The 26,835-nt window shown below is 43.0% G+C and overlaps 1 protein-coding gene across 4 annotated transcripts in view; it reads left to right on the plus strand.

Annotated features, from left to right (window-relative positions):
* MAP4K3 (mitogen-activated protein kinase kinase kinase kinase 3) overlaps positions 1-26,835 on the plus strand; it is a 265,723-nt gene that overhangs the window by 133,030 nt on the left and 105,858 nt on the right. For all 4 annotated transcript variants that reach the window (XM_066595838.1, XM_066595839.1, XM_066595840.1 and 1 more), the window contains exons 4-7: positions 2,614-2,678; positions 7,122-7,177; positions 21,820-21,867; positions 26,463-26,505. In XM_066595838.1, the coding sequence (XP_066451935.1) occupies positions 2,614-2,678; positions 7,122-7,177; positions 21,820-21,867; positions 26,463-26,505 (212 nt within the window). The remainder of the gene's footprint in view (positions 1-2,613; positions 2,679-7,121; positions 7,178-21,819; positions 21,868-26,462; positions 26,506-26,835) is intronic.

Raw genomic sequence — 26,835 nt, forward strand, 5'->3', positions numbered from 1 at the left:
CCTATGCAGATGACAGCGGTTTGTCTGCGCAAAATCACGCACAGAAAAGAAACCGCGGCATGCTCTATTTCTGTGCGGGGCTCTGTGAGCCCCGCACAGAAACGTCACTCTCCAGCCACCGGCTCCGCTCTGCGCGTGCGCCGGCTGCCTGGCAGCCAGCACTTGACAGAGCTGGAGCTGCGGGAGCGGGTGAGTTCCGCGCTGCTCTCTACAGGCGCTTGGGTCCCGCTGCGAGAATTCTCGCAGCGGGATCCAACCCGGCCGTCTGCAGGCGGCCTTAAGGTGCATTTACACTGCAAAGATGATCGCTCAAAAGATGGCTTTCGAATGATCATTTTGTATAAACTGCTGCTTGGTACTAATGCCTATTAGTGCCAATTGGTAGCATGTGAGCTGTCTGGAGCTGTAATCAGGGAACAGACCACCCGCTGCTCCCTGATTACTTTCGCTTTGTTCTGCGTTGGGCTGACAGCTGAGAACAGCTGATAATCGTTGTGTCTAAATGGGCCTTAAGTTATGATGCTGTTTGGGAAGGTGATAAGGAGCCAAGAGAGTGATGTAGTTTGTATACTCACCCGCTTCCCTGTACCAACAGTGTCACCTGGTGACGGTTGTGTGGCACACGGAAGTCTGACCCTCTTCAGATTTTTGTGTAAAACATTCTTCTATGCAAGTCCATGGGAGAGTCCAAACACAGCAATCTGCAAAGAGTCCGATTTCCATGCACCGCTTGATCTCCACTGGGTGATACCATTAGAACCAGTGAGCGGGTGGGTATAAAAAATACATAACTTAGTTTATGGTGCTGTAGGGAGATCACAGGTTCCTTTTAAGGCGCAAGATAGTACTCTCACAAAGGGGTTAATTTTTTTTAAAGTACCTTCCCAGGTGATAATGTGTCTTCTAATGATTAAGGAGTTGTAGTGATAATGAATATAATAAAGAACATACCACTTCTAGACTGTAATAGTTCAACAGAGCTGCAGCCATCAGTGGGGGTCTCAGCAATGTCCGCGGTATGCCAGGGTATACAGCACCCCTCAGTATACATAAATATTTATTGTTGTCTAGACTGGGAAATTTAAAGCCCATTCATTGAGGTGAAGTACAGGCTCATTCGCACGGGTGTATGCAATATCAATCCGTGGCATATGGCATATGCAATGTTTTTATATATCCATAATTGGTGTGTATGCGTTTTTTTTGCATGTGCGTATCCACTGCTTTTTTCATGGATGCAAAAAAAAAGGCAACAAGGCTAGAGATGAGCGAACGTACTCGTTTCGAGTGAAAAGATTCGGGGGGCGGGGGAGGCGTGGCGGAGCGGGGGTTGCAGCGGGGAACAGGGGGGAGCCCTCTCGCCCCCTCCCCCCCACTCCCCGCTGCAACCCCCCACTCACCCACGGCGCCCCCCGAATCTTTTCGCCCGAGTACGGAAGTACTCGAAAATCGTGGCGCTCGGGCGAAAAAGGGGCGGGGCCGAGTAGGTTCGCTCATCTCTAAACAAGGCCCAATCGATGTCACTATTTTTTTAATGACTATCTTCTGCCCTGCCAACATGCATAAAAACACAGGGAATACATTTAAACTGCTTTTTTGTTGTTTTTATGTGATCCCAAAAAATTGGGGTAATTTCAGAGCGTGATATGGAGCAGAATAGAACATGCTGCGATTTCTTTTTTCCTGCGTACATCTGATTAGCCCAATACAATGGGTTTATGGTATGTGTATTATGCGCATAACAAATGCACTCATCTTACGGACCAAAAATACGCCAGTGTGAGTGAACCCTTAAAAAATATATATTTAATAAGTGTCTAATTAGTGACAGGTCTGTTCCAAGTGTGATAAAATGTAAATCTGCCAAGATTTGCTTTTGCTGCATTTTTAGCACTTTCAGACCAGTTTCATATCTGTGTTGGAGCCTCCGGCTCCAAATACCGGGAGAAAAAGCAGCGCATGCAGTGCTTATTGTGCCATCTAAAAGCCAGGTAGCCGGGCGGAAAGTGAATGGACCCCATTATAGTCAGTGGGGTCTGTTTACTGCTGGTCGGTTCTATCCTGAGACGGAGCCGCTTGGCTGTGGGGATTCCCCTTTCCTGTTCTCTGAACACGGCAGGAAACCAGAACCCGTGATGCAGGTGCGAAACCACCCTAATGCTTCAATTACACGGGACGACCGTCGGCCAGACCATCTGCACTAGCGGGTGACGTCACCGCTAGTCGTACGCGCTCGTGCAGAACACCTAGACATGCAGATCACCGCTGAGCACTGATCACTGATCACTCCTCGCTCAGCGCTTCACAGTCTATGTATACACTGAGCGGGGAGCGTTCACACGCAGTGAGAAGAGAGCGAAGCAGCGATGGGTTTTGGATGCTGGCTGAAAGTGAGATACAAACAAATGGTAAACTAATAGTAAACGATGGCTTTGCATTTTGACGTAATGATTATTGCGCATTTTTGTTTGTTTGAACACGTTTGCCCGATAATCATCTTGTGTAATGGCCCTTAACTCACTCTTTACTTTCCTTCGTTATTTTGCATAAAGTCATCGGCCAAAATGTATTTTGTTTTTACTCAGGACTTCATGTTTTCTTACTTTTCTGTAGGCGTGACAAGCTTTGGATATGTATGGAGTTCTGTGGTGGAGGTTCCTTACAAGACATCTACCATGGTAAGACATCTGTAGCATATAAGTAATTATTGAACATGCTTCTAGTTAACTCTATGGAGTTGTCCGAGGATTCAGTCACAGGCCCCTATAGGCTAGCTTTCCATAGGCTCTATTAGCACATTTCTAAAGCATTTTAAAGCCTTTTGGAGAAGCTTGTTCATTGCTCTCAAAATCCCTGTGTAACAACATGAGTTTTACTGCCAAACACCCGTATCTTTGCCATGCGATAGGAACCATGTGCTCCAGCTGTAGCTGCCAGTAACCGCATTGTAGAACCGCAGCATTTCGTTGTAAAATCCATGTGGTTTTCTGACAACATTTTTGATGTGCAATTAACGTGCACCGCAAAAATGCAGTAAAACCGCGCTAAAATCACAGTATAAACAACTTACATTGTGCGGTTATTGTTATGATTCCTGCCCTTCCAACAGTTATTCAGAAACTGCACACAAATGAACAAAAAATGATAAAAATACAAAAATATTATTTTATTTTTCATAAACAATTAATTATGCAGACTTACAGTGACCCTCCAGTCGTGGACAAGCAAAGATGTCTGCAGCGCCTCTCTGACCACACTGTGCACTCGTATGCTTTATTAGTCTGACACCCTACATACGGCTCCTACCGGCCAGCGCTGCTCAGTGTGAACACTGGCAAATCAAATCAGGTGTAGTGTTTTAGACTAATAATGTGTACTAGTGTACATCAGGTAGTCAGAGAAGCAGTTCGGCCATCTTTGTTTGTCCAGGATTGGAGGGTCGCTTTAAAAACTGTTGTCGCAAGAAGTAAATAAGTACATAAGTGATATTTATCATGGGTTAAAGCATTTAAAAGGGCTTCCCGGGAAAAATGCTATTGATGACCTATCCTTGGGCAGGTCATCAATAGTTGATTGGCTGTGGTCTGTTACTCGGGACCCCAACCGATCAGCTGATTGTGCACCCGGTGATAGCGTCACAATTGCACGTCTCTGACCCCGATGTAGTGGCTGGCGCTTGTAACTACAGGCACGGCTTCCATTGATTTCAGTAAGAGTTGCACTTGCAGTTACAAGCGCCAGCCACTACAAAGGGTTGGAGCAGAGACTTCCGCTCTGACCCCTGTGGAATTAGGGCGCTGTCGGTGGGCGCAGAATCAGCATATCATTTGGGGTCCTGAACGACGGACTACAGCTGATCAACTATTAATGACCTATCCTGAAGATAGATCGGTATTCTCCCTGGAAAACCCCTCGAAGCAATAAGTATTTAAAACACATGTGGCTCGCTGCTAAATGAGCTCCAAGAGGATATACAACCCAGTGTTGTTCTATCAATTACAAAACTATAGCTTGACCACCAGGCACTCAAAAAGTGTTAAAAACAGACAGCCGATACAGCAGCACGTTCTAGTATCACTTTATAAAGAATCTCCATCAGAACTAAATAGAAAAATGGCAAGGTCTGTAATTAACAGAGGAGTAACTACGATGTAGGGGCTGCTATGGGGTCCAGAAAGTAAGGAAGCCCATTCAGGTGCACAAACATTGTTCCTTTGTGCATGGAATAACAAGCTGGTGGCTATCTGCTATTTAGCGCTACTATGTGTCTTCTATGATATGGCACTTTTTATCAATAACTTTAATGGGGCTGACCGATAATTATTGAACAACCCCTTTTAATAGTAAACTGAGAGATACCTACCAGTTACTGGACAAGCCCTCTTCAATAGGACCCCCTAGAGTAAAATCATAAACGGAGAGAAACTTACCCCTCCCCAGATGTCGGGATCCAGCTCTGATGTTCTCTGCGGTCCCAGATGATATCACAAGAAATCAGGTGACCACTGCAGCCAATGAGAAGCTGCAGCGTCACAGGGTGAGCACCATGATGACAGGAGTTCAGGAACGTGACGCTGTAACCTCTTATTGGCCGCAGCTATTCTGTAATGTCCTGTGACATCACAGAAATCTCCGGTACCGCAGCGAGCTTCAGCGCAGGATCCCGGCGTACTCAGAGAGGTAAGTATTTCTCTGTTTATTATTTCACCCCAGGGAGTCCTATTGAAGAGGGATTGTCCAGTAACCAAACAACTCCTTTAACTTTGGCTACATATGCTGCTGTTTGTTTCTTGCCACTAGATGGTGAGGGGCATCTCATTATGCTATGAGACCTTATAATTTGTTAATTATCAGGGGCACAACTACAAACTATTGCTGCTGCTCTAATCCTGCTGTACTAATATATGTCCAGTTTTATGTGGAAATCCTTTCTAAAATGGGCTGAATGCTAACTAAATTGCTAATTTGATGGAGATTTTGGTGCAGATCTGCCGCAAATCAGTGAAGTGTGAATGCACCCTTGATCTTCTACTGCACACTGTGTAGATCCCACAGAGCACCATCTGTTCATCCTTATTTTTGATGATTTCTCAATTTATGACACACTGAAAAAGAGTTTGTGGACATTAAAGGATTTTGCAGGAATTAAAAATTTTTTTAGTGGCTTAGATAAAAAAAAAACACATACTCACCTGCTGCAGTAGCGCACGATCCGGCGCTGAAGCCCCTGTTGTCTGCCACTCAGAACCTGGAAGACGCTGGTGGCAGGTCATGTGCCATGTATTATGCGCTTGACTGCTCAGCCAAACAGGCTTCAGCAGTGATTCTTCCTATGTCCCTAAAGACCCCTTTAAGGTCCACTTACCTAACATCTGGTGAACTGGTTTTGTTTTCCTTCGCTGTGGTACTGAAACGGCGATGGGGAACTCCTGCCAGAATTAATGCCCTGACTTCCTGCAAAAGCAGTTTTGCCATCCGATGCTTCAGTTGTGGCACCAGATGTGTCCTTGTCATGGATGGGAAAACACCGCCTGCAGGATCTGTGCACAAAAATTGCCATCACATGTGTCCATCTTATGAACTGGGCTTCACATATATCGGTTGTGTCCAATCAATATTTTTTATAGAAGAGAGTGGAAGTTTGTGTCACGCAACAGAAGGGGTTCCTCTGTTCCTTGACACAAGCTACATGGAAACTGCCTGCTTGCATTTATGGATTGTCTGGAGGGTACTTGGCTTCTGGAGTTCTGCTGTCCTGATATGAGACATTTTCTAGATGATAAAAAGATCAGTTTAAATAATTAATCTATTAACCCACCAAGGACCAAGCACTGTAAATTTACGATGTTTAGTCCTGGGCTTAAACCCTGGCGACAGTAGAAACATGGCATGGGATTTAATCTCCTGCAATCTAGCAGGAACAGGTCTGGTTATCAGTTGTCACTAACAGCCGAGGACCCAGAGGAGAAGACAGAAGCTGTTTTTAATAGCTTCTGTCTTCTCCCATGCAATCTACATAGCAGTCAGTGAGCTCTATGTAGAGAATGCAGGCAACGGCACTGCCGCTTCTTGCACGGGACCCGGCGATCGCTGGTGACACCCAACATGTCAGAGCAACAGGGTCTTAGTTGACTTCTGACCAGCTCCGACAGTGATATGTCACTATAGGGGGATGTTTTCACCTGTGATTGGGGCTCCTATGCATGCTGCTCCTATGCACAAAGCAGTTACAGGGGAAAAGTGGGAAATAAAAAGAAAAATTATAGTCTGTATGTCCACAGAGGTCTTATGTGACGTCTTTGGAAACCTAGATGTTAAGAAAAAAAAGTTACACAAATAAGGTAAGAAAAAATTACAGAATAAAATAAAAATATATTTGAAAAATAGAAAAAATACACTGCCAACCTAAACTGTCATCATATCCATCCTGTGATAAGATTATATATCCAAATGTCCCTTTATGTACTTTATATTAAAATAAATAGAATAATTTATAAAATAAAGAAATAGAAATTTTAAAATAATCTTTTATTTTTTTTTTTTTGCTTTTAGTACACATTACCCCTAATAAAATTTGAATTAGGGTAAAAGTTTTCAGTGGAATAAGGTACTGAAATTGACCCATGTATGTAACGGGGGAAAAAAACGCTGCAAAAATAAGTAAAAAAAGTAGGGCCATAAAATCACTAACAAGTGTCTGGTCCTTTAGGACTGAAACACTCTGGTCTTTAGGGGGTTAATGTTGATACATTTTAGTTGAATCAGAACTTATGTTTTCAATACATTAATGAACATAAAATGCTATAAAATCCAGTTTTCTTTCCTACATCACAACAGTATAATAAAAAGGGGTTCGGCGGCGGTTGTGACGTCGTGGTGGCTTATTAGGAATGACAAAGTAATAAATAGCTGTATGGTCTCCGCAATAAGTGCCTTGTGAGGTCATCACCAGTCGTGTCTGCGGAGTGGATTCTGGAATAATTGTGTATAAGTTGCAGAACTATTTACTATGTTTGCGGGATCTGATTGCCATTATTTAGCCAGTTTGTATACAGTGCAGCTTCTTGCCCTCCATTACCGGATTAATAGAAGGTAAATGTTATTTTGTTCTTCCCCCACAGTCACCGGGCCGCTCTCCGAACAACAGATCGCATATGTTTCCCGGGAAACGCTGCAGGTACTTGAGCTGTCGGTCGTATGATGGGTTATGTGAGTCACAAGTAACCTTGGAGGTTTTGCTGTCCTAAGAATTGAATCCTGCAAATACACAGTGTTTAACAGCAGCGTTCTGAAGGCAAATTGCATCCTGTCATCGTGCGGGGGGGCAGCGTTAACTTCCAGAACATCCCACTGCTAACCTCTTGTACCGCGTACTCTGTCGACTCACTTTTATAATGGTTACCAAGGACACACGGCCAAAGCTGCAGGCTCGTTTTTTTATTTAATTCTTGTAGAACTGTTTTTGCATATGCTAGAATTATTATTAATAAGCTTCATATAGCAACCTGAAGTGTGGCACATAATTTATGGGATGGCAGGATAGTGTTATGGCTTAAGTAGGGTTTGCCTATAGGCGTTGGGCTTATTTACTAGTCAAAAAAATACAGTTTTTTGGCGCAAATTACACCAGAAAACTGTCTTGCATGCTGGCGCCACGATGGAACATTGGATAGCTTTTCCGGCTTGTCTTAAATTGTGCAAAAAGTTGCACCAAATTGCTACACATTGTCCCCAAAAACTTTGGCATAATTTTGGAGTAAACCAAGCCAACTAATAGGAAGTCTGAACTTGGACTAGAAAGTCTTTAACCCCTTAATGACATGGCCTATTTTGGCGTTGAGGACCAAGTGATTTTTTCGTATTTTTCCATCTCCATTTTTCAAAAGCCATAACTTTTTTATTTTTCCGTGGACGCGGCCGTATAAGGGCTTGTTTTTTGCGTGGTGAGCTGTAGTTTTTATCGGTGCCACTTTTGGGTACGTAGACAATATCGTAAAATTTAAAAAAAAAATTTTTATGATAACATGGAGATAAACCGCATCAATTCTGCCATAGATTTCTTTTTCTTTTTTTTACAGCGTTAATCATGCAGCATAAATGACACACAAAATTTTTTCTGCGGGTTGGTACGGTTACAACGATACCAAAATTGTTATATTTTTTTAGGTTTTTACACTTTTTTGCAATAAAACCCCTCTTTTTTTTTTCTCTATAGCTGCATTCAAAGTCCTGTATTTTTTTTTTTTTTTTATGTACGGAGCTCTATGAGGGCTTATTTTTTGCGAGGCGAGCTGTAGTTTTTATTGGTACCATTTTGGTGAATGTACGGCTTTTTTGATCACTTTTATTGCACTTTTTGGGAGGCAAAATGCTAAAAACTAGCATTTTGCCTCTGTTTTTTAGCTTTTTTTTTTACGCTTTTTGTCGTACAAAATGAAAAGTGTGTTCAACTTTTTGTACACGTCGTTACGGACGCGTCAATACCCAATATGTGGGGTTTTCATTTTTCCCCCCTTTTTTTATGCTAATATTAGAAAAAGCATAAAAAAAGGGGGTTTTTTTGCATTTTTTTTTTACATTTTTCTTTTTTTTACATTTTTCTTTTCTTTTTTTTTACACTATTTGAGTCCCTCTGAGGGACTTGCAGCAGTATGACTATGATCGCTGTGATAAGGCATGGCAGAGCTACTGCTCTCCCATGCCTTATCGCCTATACAGCGATTATAGGCACAGGCAATACAGGACGCCAGTGTCTGGCGTCCTGTTGCCATGGCGACAGGCCGGGCTCTCGCGATGACATCGCGAAAGCCGCCGGAGACACAGAAGGATCGCGATCCCTCTGTGAACTCTTTCCCTGCCGCGATCTACTTAGATCGCGGCAGGGAAGGGGTTAACAGCGGGGCGGCGCATCTCTGATGCCCCCCCGCTGTTGCAGCGGGACGCCGGCTGTGAGTGACAGCCGGCTCCCGCTGCGGAATAGCACGGGATCTTATGTGATCCCGCGCTATCCCCAGGACGTACCGGTACGTCCTGTTGCGGGAAGTACCAGGCTCCCAGGACGTAACGGTACGTCCTAGAGCGGGAAGGGGTTAAATGCAACAGATTTGTCATTCACTGATAATTAATCTAAAGGTGCTTTTAGACTAAACAATTATTGTTATAAAAAAATAATAATAATCAAACGAACGATAATAGGTTTAAACACGAGCCAACGACGAACGAAAATCATTCACTTGTCGCCACCGTTTATTTTCACTTATCATTCGGTTTAGACGTCGCTCGGTCAGTCCGTCTCAGTCATTTATACAGCAAATGTAAAAGACTGAACGAGCCAACAATGTACCTGCCTGTATAAGCAGTCTACACAAGAGCGTCTGTGCGGCGCTGACAGGGGAGTTCTTGTCACCATCACTTCACATAATCTGGCAGCATCAGAACCCAACTCCTATTCTGTGTCTTCAGCTCTCGGAGACACAAATGAGCAGTCGTGCTGCCATGCCACAGGGTTATGTGAGGGAGTGGCAGTGACGGGGATGTTCAGTTGATGGCACTCCTAGGGTGCCCAGTGAGGTTCTAGTATGAGGAGGTTGGGTACACAGCAGACACCATCACCCGTTGACCCGACTATGAAAGCGCTGGCGGAGGTGATGACTCGCTGTGCCTGCTCAGAAAGGGAGTGCAGCCATGCATGTGCGGTATTTATAGTGCCCCTACTGGTGACAGAGAGAGATCAGCAGGGATCTCTGGATTACATAAGCATACCATGAACTACTTGTATAAGGACTGATAGGAGGAGGAGGACTACTTATGAACAAACTTCACTGCAGCACAGTGAGGTGCAGACTTTTGAGTAGACTCATACAAAACACTAAGTCTTAGTCACAGTCATGGACCCTTTTGGTTGCTTGTCGTATCTTACACTCCAAAAACTAGTGACAGTCTTTCTTTAAAGGAGATGTCCCGCGCCGAAACAGGTTTTTTTTTTTTAAACCCCCCCCCCCGTTCGGCGCGAGACAGCCCCGATGCAGGGGTTAAAAAACCCACCCGCACAGCGCTTACCTGAATCCCGGCGGTCCGGCGTCTTCATACTCACCTGCTGAAGATGGCCGCCGGGATCCTCTGTCTTCATGGACCGCAGGGCTTCTCTGCGGTCCATTGCCGATTCCAGCCTCCTGATTGGCTGGAATCGGCACGTGACGGGGCGGAGCTACACGGAGCTACACGGAGCCCCATAGAGAAGAGGAGAAGACCCGGACTGCGCAAGCGCGGCTAATTTGGCCATCGGAGGGCGAAAATTAGTCGGCACCATGGAGACGAGGACGCCAGCAACGGAGCAGGTAAGTATAAAACTTTTTATAACTTCTGTATGGCTCATAATTAATGCACAATGTACATTACAAAGTGCATTATTATGGCCATACAGAAGTGTATAGACCCACTTGCTGCCTCGGGACATCTCCTTTAAGGTTCCCATACACATTAGTGTATAGTTGTCCGAAACTACCCATAACAGCAAGGTTGGATGACTCTCTAATGTGTATGGGGTGGGGAGAAGGCTCAGGTTATTGAATTTCAGTGCCCTAATCTTTTTATTTCCCAGGAGATAATCTGGCATCAGATCTGTCTGGAGGCAGCTTACCTTTCCTGAGAGAGCCAAGAGTTCCTGTGTACAGAGGAGCCGTTTATCTGACATTTTCTGAAGATGTATGGGCACATTAAGTGGGCTATTGAGTGGGGTCCAGAAGCTGCGGATTTGCTGCGGAATTTCCATGCAGAGGGTCTGTATGCCACAAACTGCAGAAGTAATCCACACAAAACCTGTGCAGATATTGACATGCAGTGCAGAATTTAATTCTGCAGCATGTCAATTTTATGGCCGTTTCTGCTGCAGAGTTCACCTCTTCTTAATGAGGAGTTGAATTCTGCACAGAAATATGTGATAAAACCCAAATTATGCAGGTTTGGAGACGGGCTTTCCGCTGCAGATCAGCATCTCGACCGGCTTTAGATAGCGACAGTTAAAGCTTGTGTTTTACCAGTAATTACTAGTCTGCACTTGGACCTGAAAGAACACCTTCTCCATGTGAAGCCCAGCAATTAGTGATAAATCATGATGGCAGTACATGTTATGTTCGTGTTGGCAAACAAGCACAAGGCCCACACAAACGTAACCCGAAGACACGGGTTAGGGGACTATTGACCCTGGCTGCAGGAAAGAGGACTTGGCTTTACCTAGAAGCAGAGCGGTCGCCTTTATAAAGGCGGCCCCACACTGGAACCTCAGCCCTGCTCTTCCTGAAAGGGTGATACTCACAACCAGGTAGAACTGACAAAAGGCACAAACTCACTTACCACACAACCTCGCACACTAAAGCAGATGGTAAAGCTGAATATAAAAGCGAAGGATTAGTTCGTACATTGGCCAACTTAAGCTGAACTTTAGCTGCAAGGCCCCGACAAGGCTCCTTGTGTCTTGCAGTCCCTACTCTAGCAAAACAGGCAGCAAAGGAAACCAAACAAGCTGCAAGCTGACCTGACGATATACACACAGCAAGCTGACCAGACACTACACACACCTCCAGACAAGACTGAGGAAATGCAGCTTCCTCTTGCAGAGGGGCTGGAGTATATATCTTCACCTAGACCCAGGGGATTGGCTGACCAGAACAACCACGCCCAGCCAGCTCAATTAACCCTCACCTGTGCAGGTACTCCTGGAACCCAGAGTACTACAAACTCCAGCAGCACATACTAATGGTAAATTTACTATTGAGTATTCCACTACTTTTTAGTTTATGGCATTAATGGGTCTATATTCCATAACCTTTTAATATTAATGTAATTTGCCCAGAAACGTTATAAAAAAGAACACCACCCTGCATTGTTACCCTCTTAAATATTAGATGAATGGAACCTGATGAATTCTTAGATGATGGCGATGAGATTTCCACAACCTTATGGAGCGCTACTTTCCGATCACACATCAGTATACGGTTTCTTTCCTTGGAATACATGCTACACTTGTGTTACTTAGTTCATGCAGCTGCATCCTGATATTCATATCTCCATGTGTATACCCTGGCACGCTGTGCTAGCATTCATAGCAATGACAATGTAGCATCCTGGCCCGCACCGCACCCACACACAGCCCTGTGTCAACATTAACACTTCACTGGCTGCCAGTCTAACAATGGGAGGCTTCAGCTCCAGAAGTGTTTGCATGTTGCTATTGTGTGAAAATGATGAAGAGAGACCAGCTTATGCAAACAATATGATAAACCTCATTCCCAGAGAAAGTGTTACATGAAAAATAAGCCGCAAATACTCTTGTGTCAAAGCGAGAACCAGTAATAAGTATAGAATTTAAGGGGAAAAAAAGAAAAGAAAAAATCATCATTCTTCCATCTTATGATGCGCTCCGAGCATCTTTACACCCGGAATGTCTCCTGGGAAGACGCCTTTGGTTCTAAGCACTAGAGAAATGATCTATTTACTTTCTATTGTGCCAGTATAGTCTACAGCTATGAACACTGATTGTAATCACATTAGTTCCCCACGGGGTTAATGAAAAAAGTGAAATGCCGATCGAGTTCAAAGAAGGGAGGGGATACAAGAATCTAGAACATTGTTTCTCTGCTGCACTCCAAGTAATCCTCAGCAAAACGTGTTTTCAAGATACCCTAAGGCTGGTCTCACACGACCGGATTTAAATTGCGGATTCCTCGCCGCCAATCCCTTGTAAAACATGGGCATTGAAAGGCATGTATTTTCGAATATTCCTCCACACTCGCGGATACTAATTGTGTAAAAGAAAAAAATCGCAGCATGCCCTATTTTACCGCGGCAACCGTTGATGCCAATGGAGGCGTCCGACCCACAGCCCATACGCAATTAACATTGCATATGGCACATGTGTCAAACACAAGGCCCGCTGCCTCGTGTTATGTGGCCCGTGGCGTGCCGACGCCGCTCACCACTGCAGCGATTACCAGCTGGGGTGCCGCAGCTCCCCGCTGGTAATCACGCTGTTACAGCTGATCCCGGCGCACACTGACGTCAGTGTGCAGCCAGGATCCTCCTCCCCTGAGTCCCCTGCTCATCAGTTCCGCAAGAGAGGACTCTGGGAGGAAGCGTGCCGGGCTGCACATTGACGTCCAAGTGCATCTGGGCTCAACGCGAGCAGAGGGGGAGCGGCGTTTGCAGCAAGGACAAGGTAAGTACTGTATATGGGTTTGGGGCTTATTATTGCTGAGTGGGGGTGCTTATTATTATTGCTGCTGAGAGGGGGGCTTATTATTATTGCTGCTGAGGGGGGGCTTATTATTATTGCTGCTGAGGGGGATTATTATTATTATTATTGCTTTTGAGGGGGGGGCTTATTATTGCTGCTGCTGAGGTGGGGCTTATTATTATTGCTGCTGAGGTAGGGGGCTTATTATTATTGCTGCTGAGGTGGAGGGGGGTCATTATTGCTGCTGAGGGGGGAGGGTATTATTGCTGCTGAGGGGGGGGCTTATTATTATTGCTGCTGAGGGGGGGGGGGGGGGAGTTATTATTAGAGATGAGCGAGCACCAAAATGCTCGAGTGCTCTTTACTCGAGTCGAACTTTCAGTGATGCTCGAGAGTTCGTTTCGAGTAACGAACCCCATTGAAGTCAATGGGCGACTCGAGCATTTTTGTATATGACTGGTGCTCCGCTAAGGTTCTCATTTGTGAAAATCTTAGCAAATCACCAAAGTCATGTAAAAAACCACAGAAATGCATAGGGCAGGCGAGGAGCAACATGCAGGGCTGCATTTCGGGCTCCGAGGTCTCACTATTAAGCCACAATAGTGGCAAGAGTGAGACCCCCCCCCCCCCCCGCACTGTCAGCATAAAGATCGTTCTCCTCTGCCACAGCTGTGGCAGAGAAGAACGATGTTAGCCCAAGCAATGGGCTGCCGGCGAGCATGGGATGAATTTTCGGGAAGGGCTTAAAAATATAAGCCCTTACCTGAAAATCATCCTAAAATGTGTAATAATAAAAAAATAAAAATTATGTCAGCATTAAGATCGTTCTCCTCTGCCACAGCTGTAACAGCTGTGGCAGAGAAGAACGATGTTAGCCCATTGAATTCAATGGAGCCGGCAATACAGCCGGCTCCATTGAAAGCAATGGGCTGCTGGCGAGCGCGGGATGAATTTTCGGGAAGGGCTTAAAAATATAAGCTCTTACCTGAAAAAGAAAGATTTTAGTGTAAAAAAGAATAAAAATGCAGGCATTCTCTTCAATGGAGCCTCTGCTGCTGCCGGCGACTCCATTGAAGACAATAGTCCGCTGGCACACCTGAATTCTTTTTCAGGGAAGGGCTTTACATATAAGCCATTCCTTGGAAATGAATTAAAAGTGATTTAAAAAACAAAAAAAATAGATACTCACCTCCCTTCAGCTGCCGGGGCACAGCCACATCTTCTCCTGCTGTCCCCTGCACTGTGGTGCTGAACTGCTGTCATTCAGCTGAGAGCTGCGCTGAGCCAATCAGAGGCAGCACTCACTCACCCATTCATGAATTGATGAATGGGTGTGAGTGAGATCTGCCTCTGATTGGTCAGGCTGTGACCAATCAGAGGGAGCTCATTCAGCAGGCGGGGATTTTAAATCCCCGGGTGCTGAATACTACAGAGAGCAGTTCAGGAGAACTGCCAGCTGGCCGCAGCTGAACTCCGTCTGCCGGGACTAGGTGAGTATATATATATATATATTTTTTATTTTTACACATTTCTGGATGAATTGCAGGGAAGGGCTTATATATTTAAGCCCTTCCCGAAAATTTATTGTGCGATCGCCGGCAGCCCATTGCTTTCAATGGAGCCGGCTGTATTGCCGGCTCCATTGAATTCAATGGGCTAACATCGTTCTGCCGGGACAAGGTGAGTATATTTTTTTTTTTACTTTTTACACATTTTAGGATGATTTTCAGGTAAGGGCTTATATTTTTAAGCCCTTCCCGAAAATTCATCCCGCGCTAGCCGGCAGCCCATTGCTTTCAATGGAGTCGGCTGTATTGCCGGCTCCATTGAATTCAATGGTCAGTGCTCGTTTAATCGAGACGAGTACCGCGTGGTGCTCGTCTCGAGTAACGAGCATCTCGAGCACCCTAATACTCGAACGAGCATCAAGCTCGGACGAGTATGCTCGCTCATCTCTAGTTATTATTATTGCTGCTGAGGGGAGGGCTTATTATTATTGCTTTTGAGGGGGGGGGGCTTATTGCTGCTGAGGTGGGGGGGCTTATTATTATTGCTGCTGAGGTGGGGGGGCTTATTATTATTGCTGCTGCTGTGGGGGGCGGCTTATTATTGCTGCTGAGGGGGGGGGATATTATTATTGCTGCTGAGGGGAGGGCTTATTATTATTGCTTTTGAGGGGGGGGCTTATTATTACTGCTGAGGTGGGGGGGGCTTATTGCTGCTGAGGTGGGGGGGCTTATTCCTGCTGCTGTGGGGGGGGGCTTATTATTATTGCTGCGGAGGGGGGGGGGATTATTATTATTATTATTACTGCTGCTGTGGGGGCGTATTATTATTATTGCTGCTGAGGGGGGGGGGCTTTTATTATTATCGCTGCTGAGGGGGGTATTACTACTGAGGGGGTTAATATTACTAGTCGGACCACTATGGGGTTGTTATTTTTACTGGGGCCACTATCGGGCACTATTAGGGCTCGTTCACAGCACTATTAAGGCTCATAATTGTATTTTGGTTGCACAAATACACTGATTATTTGCACAATCGAAAAATCGCTTATGCCTGCATATTTGGGCATGCAAAAAATTACGCAGATGGGCCCACTGATATGGTGTGCAAATATGCAGTGAATACATAGGCTTCCTGCGCATTCACCACGTATTTGTGCGGCCCATTCACTCCAATGGCCTATTGGGGTGCGTAGTACGAAACAAAATAGGTCAGGCTGTGTTACAATATACATCATGTGAATGAGCTCATTGAAATCAATGGCTTCTATTCACTGCATATTATGTACACAAATACGCTTGTGTGAACAGGCCCTTACTATACTGTCTTACAATTGGCCCTTTGAAGGTCACCATAAGCCTGATGTGGCCCTCGGTGAAAATGAGTTTGACACCCCTGGCATATGGGCTTGCGGGTAACCTAGTTATCATTAGGCAAGCAAAAAAAAAAAACACCACCTGTACTGCGCATGTCCACCTGCGAGCATCCATGGTCATGCGCAGTACAATTGATTGCCGTATGCAAGGTCCCTGGCCGGGCTCACAGCCGGAATCCGCTGTGGGCCTCGCACATGTGGAATTCGACCCGGTCGTGTGAGCCCAGCCCTAGTATTGCACAGGTGATATAATTATTGTCAGGGCCTCCAAAATTGCCATAGGTATTCTCTCTACGGCACATCCTCAGATCATGACTTGTTGGGGGTACTTGAAGATTGAAGTTGAGAAACACTACTTCAGGGTCTGTTTCCACCAAACGATTTATCAGTTAAAGAAGTGAATGATGTCAGATTTCACTTGGGCAGCCTGTATATACAGCAGATGCATCGTTGGCTCATTCAAACAAGTTGTTCAGTCATTCACATGTACTGTATAAGTGAATGAAAGGGACTGAACGATCTCTATTTAAACCGAACGATTACTTCTATGCCTGCGTAAAATGAACGCTGCACAAAAAGCAAACGATTGATCGTTCGTTATTCAATTGTTGGCTGCGTTTACATTCAACAATTCTTGTTCACTTTCGCTCGTTTGAATGATAATCATTCCATGTAAAAGGGCCTTTAGAATTTGTCTTTCCTATTTGTCCTGTTTTAGACATGGACATATTCTAAGCACAATTTTATAGAAAACCAGTAGACGTGAAGGCCGTAGACAAAAGTCACCTGGACCCCCAATTTTGGCAGAACCAGCCAACTGCTTTGATGTGTATAGGCCTCCCAACTCTCCCCCTAAGCTTGGGGGGAAGAAATTTCAAAGGATCCTTTTATTACCCCTGGAGATAGGTTCACGATCAAGCTGTTTGGCTTTGTTTTTTCCGCTGATCTCATGGAAAACGCATGGAATCTTGGCTGAACTGAGTGTCAATGTATGTGGGGGAGTCGGGAGAAAAAGCTGTCATCTGATTGAGGATGTATGGGCACCTTAAAGGGAATGTGTCATCCGAACATGACCTATTGTATAAATCACATTTTTAAAACCTGCTTTTAAAGAATCTTTACTGATTTAAATTTTTTTAGAATCATTAAATCATGCAATTTTCATTCTGACCACTAAGCCTAATAATTGTCGAATAATTAGTGTTCTGTAGAGAAAGCTTTTCAATAGTCCTCTTATTATTATCACAGGCAGCATTACACTGAAAGATAACACATGATCCACCATAGGTGATAATTACAGCTCACCTCCTCCCCTTCCCTGCACAATCACCTGTAAATTTGCACGCCCTGGGCTTTAATCCTGGCCAATAGCAAAAGTATGGCACAGGATTCAAGCCCCATCTGCCTTCTCCTTTAAAGGCTACACAGCACTCAATGAGCGCTATGCTGAGAACTGAGGAAGCAGCAGTGCATTTTCCTTCTTAATAAGCGATATGTAAGGGCTCAGTCAGACGAGTATTTTTTTTTCACGCACGTATAGGCGCACTTATAAAACTGGTCACATGTCCATTTTTTACATGTGCTTAAAATGTGCACCTGCAAAAGATAGGACATGTGAGTGCACATGCACCCGGTCATGCAATTTATTCTACACGCGATGTGCGTTTTTTATTTATTTTTCTTCCTGGGCCTATGCATGCGTGAAAAATCCACTCGTATGACTGAGCCCTTATGCAGAGAGAAAGTGGGAGTCTTACTTTTGCTAATTGAACTGATCCATGGCACAGCAGAGCTGCGGGATCGTAGCAGACTGAGACCAGCTCTGATAGTGTCTACTGTCACTACAGGGGTGATGGTTTCCCCTGTACCTGAGATTCCTATGGATGCTGCTCCTATGAATACCCCAGTTGCATTGGAAAAGTGTGAAAAAAAATTTTTAATGTAAATGCCCTCCAGAAGTCTTATATCATGTCAGGAAGGACATAGATACTAAGAAGAATAGTTACAAAAATAGGTTTAAAAAAATAAATATTATATATATATAAAAATTATACCCTTGCAGGGGGAAACACACCAGGCCACGACCAAATGCTGAGCGTCTTGTCTTTATTCACACTTGCTGAACATAACAAAGTACTGGCATTCTCCAGATAACGGAAGATACAAGGAAAGTCCTTTAATATCAGCAGTCCAACAATAGTAACACAAAAAGTCTCTTGGTTTCAATAAGGCATAGCCACAGCAAACCTTCCCTGCAGTGCGGTGTGGTGTCTCCAGCTCAGGGCTCTCTCTCTCGGCCTCTGCTTCCCACACAGGACATCTCTCCCTGAACATGTCAGCTGCATCAATTTATACCCATCACCTGTCCTGCTCAGGTGGAACTCCGTACCGGAGTGAGGGACGGACCGGATCTACATCACAGATGTTAGTGACCTTTGCGATATATACCTTCCATCACTCACTTCACCTCTCACCCTGCTACAATATATATAAGAAAACGATCCGACGCCAACCAAAACCGTCGCCATATGCGCCCTGTAACTCGACACTATACAAATTATATATCAAAACGTCTGAAACAAAATGAGGAACCAATTTCTGTACTTTATTTTAGCGTAAATGTACTAATTGTAAAAATAAACAGCTATAAATTTAAAAAAAAAACACAACATTTTCTAACCCCTAATAAAACTTTAAAAAGGTCAGTGAAAAAAAAAAGCCCTATGTGTATTGGGGAAAAAACGCAGCAAAAAAAATTCTCGTAGCTGAAGAAAAAAAAAAAGGGTAGTAAAACCACCACATAAGTAAAATCCCTAAAGTGTCTGGTAATTAATAGGGTTAACAGTACGTCCTTTGAAGGTTGTTGAATTAATCAGGAGAAACTTACAAACTTCATGGAGTTATTGGGCTGGTGCGAACCGAATCCAAAGCCCCAAAGTAGACCAGACGCCAAGTGAGTAATGTATGATGGGGAGCGTCTACAGAGATATCTGCTTTCTCCTCCTAACCTGCATCGGCTTCTCTCTGCTTGAGAAGTGTGCAGACAGTAAAACCTCTTAGTGGTGTTCCTCCCGGACCCTCACATTTTATGTTTGGTATGAACCTTATGGCTAAATCAATATGTCTCAGCAGGTTCCTATGATAGTTCTTCCACTTCTACCCATATGCATCTTGAGGCAAGCTGTCAATGAAATCATAAAATCCCACTTCAAGTTTCTACTTCCTCATTCTTGTGTTATTAGAAAGGAAACGGATTGTTTTACGGCTTGTGGAAGCGTTGACGTGCCCGGCGCCTCTACTGCTCCAACTATGCGCACAGGCATTCTTCATCGCCGGACAGCTGCTTTGTGCTGTATGGCTCTTTTTAGTTTGTTCCACAACCTTCTGACAGTTCTGCCTTCTTTCTCCATCAGTTTGCACCATTTCTTTCCAATGATTTCTATTGGTGCTTTCAATAACATAACATCCAAGTGTCTTTATGGTTATGACATCAGAATCCATTGCAGTGGATAGACTATACCATCTTTTACAGCATATGGTCCGTGTATACTGATGCTTATCTGTAACCTGAAATGTTTGGATTCTCTTAGTAGTTATACTTGAACCAAGGAATAACATTTAACCAGCGTGTACCATTTTGATAGCTATTGAGCCTTGGGGTATTGACAGGTGGGGGATTAAGGGAAGGAGTTCAGTTTTTAGATTGGCGGAGGGTAATAAATAATCCATACCTTCCATTTGTCGTTAAAGACATCTAGTTTCCCACCTTGAACTGCTAGCATTTTTTCACATAGGCAGTTGTCTGCAACTGTGGCATGTAAAAGGCTGACGGGGCGGGGGGGGGGGGGGGGGGCTCTCAGTGTAATCTGTGGGACTCCCAGAATGTGATTGCTTAGTCCCGATGGGTCGCTATGGCACTTGAAGCCTTGAATGTGGCCTTTGGGTCTGCCAGCCTCTGGCTGAGCTTCATAGGCTTTATAATACAATGCTGTACTTATAGTAGTGCATTGTAAGAAAGATGAAACATGGGGATTTTCAAGTCCCCTATGGTACAAAAATAAAAAGTACAAAAGATAATGTCAAAACCCCACCTTTACTATGTGGGGGGAAAAAATTCCACAAATCTGGTATTGCCGCATTTGTAATAACCCAGAGAAAAAAAGGTAGTATGTTATTTAAACAGCACAGTGTACCACATAAAAATAAAATACCAAAAAAAACCTGGCGAAAATCGCTCATTTTGCCTATTTCAACTCTCAAAAAAACGGAATAGAAAGTTATCAAAACATCATTTAGATCAACAAACTCATTCTGCAAAAAAAACACTGCCTCACACAGCACCAGCAACAGAAAAGCAAAATGTTAAGGCTGTTTAAATGCAGCGATGAAAAATAATTTTTAAAAAATTCTGCATAAATTTGGTATTGACAAAATTGTGTCGGCCTGCAGAATTAATTCAACATGTTATTTATACTGCACGGTGAGCATCATTGGAAATAAAAAAAAAAAATCACCAGAATTACGGTTGTTGACCTTGCCTCAAGAAAAAAATGAGATAAAAAGCAATCAAAATATTATGTTTCCAAAAATTGCATAAAACAAACATTTATAGAGCTCCATAGATGGAGAAATAAAAGTGTTTAAAGAAAAAAAAGTGTTTTTCATGTACAGGAATAGCGAAATATAAAAAAACTGTATAAACGTAAACTTGTCTTGCCGGAATTGTGCTGACCCAGAGACTAATGTTATCACATTATTTATTTTGCATGCTGAATGCCGTAAAAATAAAATCTAAAAAACATATTCCGGAATTTCTTTAACCCTTTCCAATCCACTGTCTGACCTCTGAAGACATTATGATTTAAGGCTGTACAGCTTCAATGTTGGAAGACATCCATCGGGGTTCTCTTACTGTATATTGCCAGCCTCTCTGCTGTCGGAGCCTATCCAATGTGTCACCTCATGCAGTACTGGCTTTAGCCAGCATATAGCGCCATTGTATAATGGCAGAAAAAGAGTAAACCCCCTAGGAAAACCAGGATGCAAATTGGATTGGAAAGGGTTAATTTTCCCAATTCCCCCCCAAAAAATAATTGCTAAAATATCATTAAAAATATAATTGTCCCACAAAAAACAAGCCATCCTATGGCTATGTTGACGGAAAAAGTTAAAAACTTATGGCTCTAGTAATTTAATGAAGAAAAAAACTGAAAAATGAGTTGGTCATTAAGGCGTAAAGCAGCTTTGTCACTAAGGGGTTAATACACGTTCCTGTATATCTGGGCAAAGTGAGATCACAGTGATTGGGAGAGAGAAAGATAATGCAACAATGGGAGATATGGAATTATAAAGTCTGCGACTGGACTGAGGTATTTAGATGCATTAAAAATGCAAAAGTCTGTTTTAAATGCAAACCTATTTTCTAAATATCTTCTATCAATTTTCTTCTAAATGATGTATATTACCTCGTGCTGTTTATATCCCATTTCAATTCCCTTTAGAACTTTTACAAAATGTTATAATTTAGTACACAACTGCTTGTAAATTTTGACAACTGGCCGTCCGTAGCGCTGAGCAGCTGAGCGTGACTAATGAAATCTCTGCTGTCTTCAGCATTACCTTGCTTACCCTCGTTTGAAAAATTGATACATTTTGTATCTATTCATCCCATTAAATTTCTGCTTTTGTGTTTTTGTTTTCTATCTAGGGTTTATATTATCTACATAGTAAAGGAAAAATGCACAGGGACATAAAGGTAAGGAATATGTTGGTCACAAATGAGTGTTTAATTCTTCATTATCTGTAGTCTTTCATGCCTGTCCTGCATTTATAGAACAGTTAGATGTCGCTCATCGCTTTGTTCTAGAATGTTCTGTAGCGCAAATCTTACACTAGTGGCCGGAATTGTGGGAAGCTTTTGAAAAAAAGTGCATTGTTGATGTTTGATGACTCATAACGCCAGTGGTTTTTGTAGTAATGCCATACAATTATAGATCACTGGAAATGTTATCTAGTGTAGAATTTTTATGCAACAACGTTTGTTCAATCATCTGAATTCTTTCCAAGGTTATAGCTAAATAAACAGAAAAGCAAGCACAACATCCTCAGGTTGATAGGAACTGGCTTTCCTTAACCAACGAGCATAACTATTTAGAGAGCCATTGAGGTCACAGTTGCATTCGGCTCTGAAGGTCATGTATTAGAGCTGACAGTAGAACATCTGTCTTTGCATTGTGCGATTGTTATCAAGTTGGTCGCTTTTTTGTTTTCCTTTTGTGTAATGACCTTGTAGAACTTAGTAAAATGAAGAAAAAAATGTGGAAAGGGTGAGCGGTCATCCAGAAAGTTTTGCAAAATAGTAATTTTGCATGAATAAAGTTACACGTATGATGACATTAGAAGAAAAAGATCTCTCTCTCTCTCTCTCTCTCTCTTCCCCCCTGCAGCCCACCCGAGCCTGCTCGGATCACTAAGCAGTTACTCGAGAAGAGCGATGCTCGCTCGAGTAACTGCCTTATCAAGTAGGCTTGCTTATCTCTAGTTAAGGCCCTTTTAGACGGGACAAGTGTTGGCCAAACGATGCCTGACACTTGTCCCTGCACATACTCGCTGTCGTGCAGCTGCACAGGTGCTAGTATCGCTGGCTCACAGCGCGGCGGCTGGAGGAGATGTCACTCCTCGCTCTTCCCCACCTCTCTCCATTGATATAACACAGCGACCATTCAGTATTGGATGGCTGCTATTTACACTGAGCGATCAGCAATCTGCTCATCATCCATCGTTTATGCTGCATAAATGATGGACGATGAGACGATCGTTCAGTGTAATTAGCGTCCGTTCAGTACTGAGCTGCCGCTGTGTTATGTCAATGGAGATGGGCAGGGGAGCGAGACGAAAAAAATCTCCTGCTCCCGCCCCCTTGCTGGCCGCTCTGTGAGTGAGCCTGCACTACTAGCTCCTGTGCAGGAGTACGGGAGCGAGGACACACAGGGACAAGTGTCTGGCATCGTTTGCCCGACATTCGTCCCGTGTAAACCCAGCTTTAGTGTTCTGATCTAGGGGTGTATGATAGCAAAAGGTGTGAGAAAAATTTGTGTGATTAATGGGGCTGTAAATACCAAAACATACTTAGTTGAAATACTTGAGTCCAAACCGAAGCCTTCCGTGATCTTATCCAAGATAATGAAGCCTTTATATTTCAGAAAGATTTGGCTTTATGCCATGTGGCTGCTGGGTGCAGAAGGTGCTTTCAGGATAATTATAGCGCTAAAATGGGCTGGAAATGGCCCTGATCTTAACCCCATTCATAATCCATGGAGCCGATTAGGAAACTAGTTAGTCAGAAGCAACCAAAGAAAAAACAATTAAAAGAAGCAATAATACAATCTTGGTTTCACATTATAACACCTGAAGAACTAAATCAAACTTGTTTCACTCCACGGCAAGGCGTTATAGGGCCGTAATTAAGGCTAAAGCTTTCCCAACTAACTGACATGATGAGAAATTTTGAAACATTTTTTTTGTGTTTCCATTTTTTTGTCTATGACTGCTGTTCTACTAAAATTTTTGGTATAAAATTGTTGCATCATATTCTTTATTAACTTCCCTTTCCAACCATATATAATTGAATAGTATTATTACCGAAAACTGGAGTTATGGGCCATCAAACCTGAAAATAGCACTTTTTTCTTTCAAAAGGTTTCCACAATTTTGGTCACTAAAGTGTGTATTTTTGTAAATAAAGTTAAGTGTGTTTTAAAACAATTGTTTTGCATTTCCTCCCAAGTTAGAATTTTATTGCAATTTTTTTGGGGACTACTTCCAAACGTTCCCTCTCCAGCAACACGTCTGCAGCGGTATTTTGCTATATTTTGAACTATTTGTATTTTCAAACGTAGCAGTTTGTCAAAACGTCTAAAGTCTTGGAGCAATCCCAGAATAATGAGTTTGTTATTGATGTTTTTTTCCACAATTCAGATGAGAAATTCAAGAACTTGTTTTTCATCATATACATGGCATGCAAACATAACAAATTAAGATCTGAATAATTATAGGTCATCTGCTCTTGAAATGATTTTATGCCAAAGCATCCTGAAATCTTGATAAAGTGATAATAAAAGCGCTGCATGACTACATCTAAAGAGCATCTGTCACCCAAATGCTCTTTCTTTGGATCATTTATTTTAGAACTGTGAGGTTTATTTTTTTTTTCAGGTAACTTGCATTATGACCTTCACCAGTTTCTTATGACTTTCCCTAAATATTCATTAAGGCTTCCACGGCCACACAGCCCTATTTCTTTACATGCTTACAGATGAATGAGCAACAATGATCTCTAAACCCTAACATAACTAATATAACACTTGGTTTCTCCAAATTCAACACAACCACCTCCTTCAAATCCCATCAAAGATTTTCTATGGGGTTCAAGTCAGACGACACAATCTTCCAGGACTACTTCTGAAACCAAGCCTTGTGGATTTTGAAGTATACTTAGGATCGTTGTCCACTTGGAAGGTCTAATGATGCCTAATGCTCCTCACAAAAGGCATGGTGTTTTTACATAGGATTTCCTGATGCGTGATTGAATCCATCTGGTCTTCAACACACTGTAGGTTTCCAGTGCCAGAAGAAGCAATGCAGCTCCAGAGCATCACCGAGCCACCACCATCCTTAACCGTAGACAGGGTGTTCTTTTCAGCATATGCTTCATTCTTCCTCGTCCAAACATAGTGCCGATCCATAGGCCTGAAAACTTCCAGTTTAGTTTCATCGCTACTCAGAATAGGATCCCAAAACTTCTCTGGCTTATTTATATGGTTTTGAGCATAACAGAGCTGACTTTCCTTCTGCTTTGGGGTCATTAGAGGTCTTAGAGTTCGGGCATGAAGACCTTTAGTGTTTAGTATGAAAAAGGAAACTTCAGTGCCTGCTACCACCAAATCTTGCTGCAGGTTTTTGGACTATGGTGGCAGCTGGTGACAGCTTCCTCTTTTAGGAATATCTAATCATGGGGGTCTGAATGCCTGGAACCCCAATTTTGCCTGGTGCTAAAGGTTTGCAGAGTCCTTCACCTTTTTCCCCAAACTGTGGCACTCCTAACCTCAAGGCAGTGTCAGTAATTTGAACGCAGCTCCATTCAAATAGATCAAATGTGAATATATGCTGTCCTTTGTAGTTGATGATCCTGTTGATTCAAGCTTCCCTTTCCAGAATATTGAGCACCAGTCACAGACAAGTGCGTCTCAAATTTAAGGCATTTTTGAACCACACATGATGCAAGTGAAAAGCATGCCAAAGTGGTTGCCATCCAGGACCAACCTGCTTTCTTAGCAGAAGCATATATGAAGGAATGTGATTCAACAAGTAGCTTAGCATTTAAAGTGCACTTATCTGTGTCCGGTTAGAAGGAGTTGGAGCCTTCATGCTTCAGATGGTGATTGTGCTCTGTTTTAGTTCAGAAAACCATTTTTCTGTCATTCAACAGTAAAAATCTCCACTGGCTTTAGGTGCTGGGAATAGGTGAATATGAGTCCTATTGATCTGTATGGAGTTGCAGACAGATCAGCCCCCTAGTGGTTGCTAGAGGCAGCCGAGATTTTTACAATTCATTTCTTCACTAAGGAAATGGAGCGCAATAACCCTATTAAATAAGTTGGAAACGTGGTTAAAATCCATTAATGATGGTGGTATCTATTTGGGGGATACAAGGTTTATTGATGACAAACTAGGGAGCTACTAAAAGCACTTTTTTCTGCAATCACGCTTTATTGAATACAAATGCATATTTTCAATTAAACAGTGTCAAGCAGTAATGCGTTTAATACAGGGTGAAGCTCTGGTAAACCACTGCAGCATTTCTGAACCTTTTTTTCTCCATTTGACGGGTTTGTAATTTTTGTTACTTTTCCAAATGATTATTTCCCTTTTATGAGGCAAAGTAAATACTGTGTTCTTGGACAAAGTTTAATTACTGCAGATACATGTAGAGCTGCGCTGCCAGTCATTCTGACATTTTCATACGTAATGTTTTGTCGACCACATTTTTGCTTGTACAGGGAATGATGACAGTGCAATGAAGCAGAATGAATGAAAAAGAAGGATATTGGTTTTTGGATTGGATTAGAAGTGAAAGAATAAGGGCAAGAATCTTGTAAGCTTTTGCATGGAGCTATATGATTAATAGGTGTGAACAGACACGTTATAATGTCAGTGTAACCAGACTAATTTTCCCTGAAGTAAGATGGATCTCTGCTCTTCAGAGTGTTTTAAACCCATTTTTTTTTAAATTTGTGTTTTTTCCCCCCTGAAATTGACTATTCACTTAAACACCATTTTCTTTCATTTTAGGGAGCAAACATTCTTTTGACAGACAATGGTCATGTAAAGCTAGGTAAGTGATGATGTGTACTGTCTTTGCTTGTCTTAGGCTTGACTTATACCATTCTATGATACTGTATTGTCTCCTACATTGGCTACTTTTCAGTGCAGTTTGGAAAAAAATTGGTTTACCGGCCAAACCTATGCCAAAATTGCACTCATTAAAATCCATAAGAGCGCCGATGTACAGGGTTGGACACAAATATGGAAACACTGTACAAAATGCATGTGTCTCCATGTCTTATTGAGATATGATTTATAATCCCATGTAACTTAAATGGAGGTAATATGACACAGATGCTGCCGGGCAGAAGTGAACATCTGCCCTGGCAACAAGGTGGTC

This window comes from Eleutherodactylus coqui, chromosome 3 (genome assembly GCF_035609145.1).
Source record: "Eleutherodactylus coqui strain aEleCoq1 chromosome 3, aEleCoq1.hap1, whole genome shotgun sequence".
NCBI classification, from domain to species: domain Eukaryota; kingdom Metazoa; phylum Chordata; class Amphibia; order Anura; family Eleutherodactylidae; genus Eleutherodactylus; species Eleutherodactylus coqui.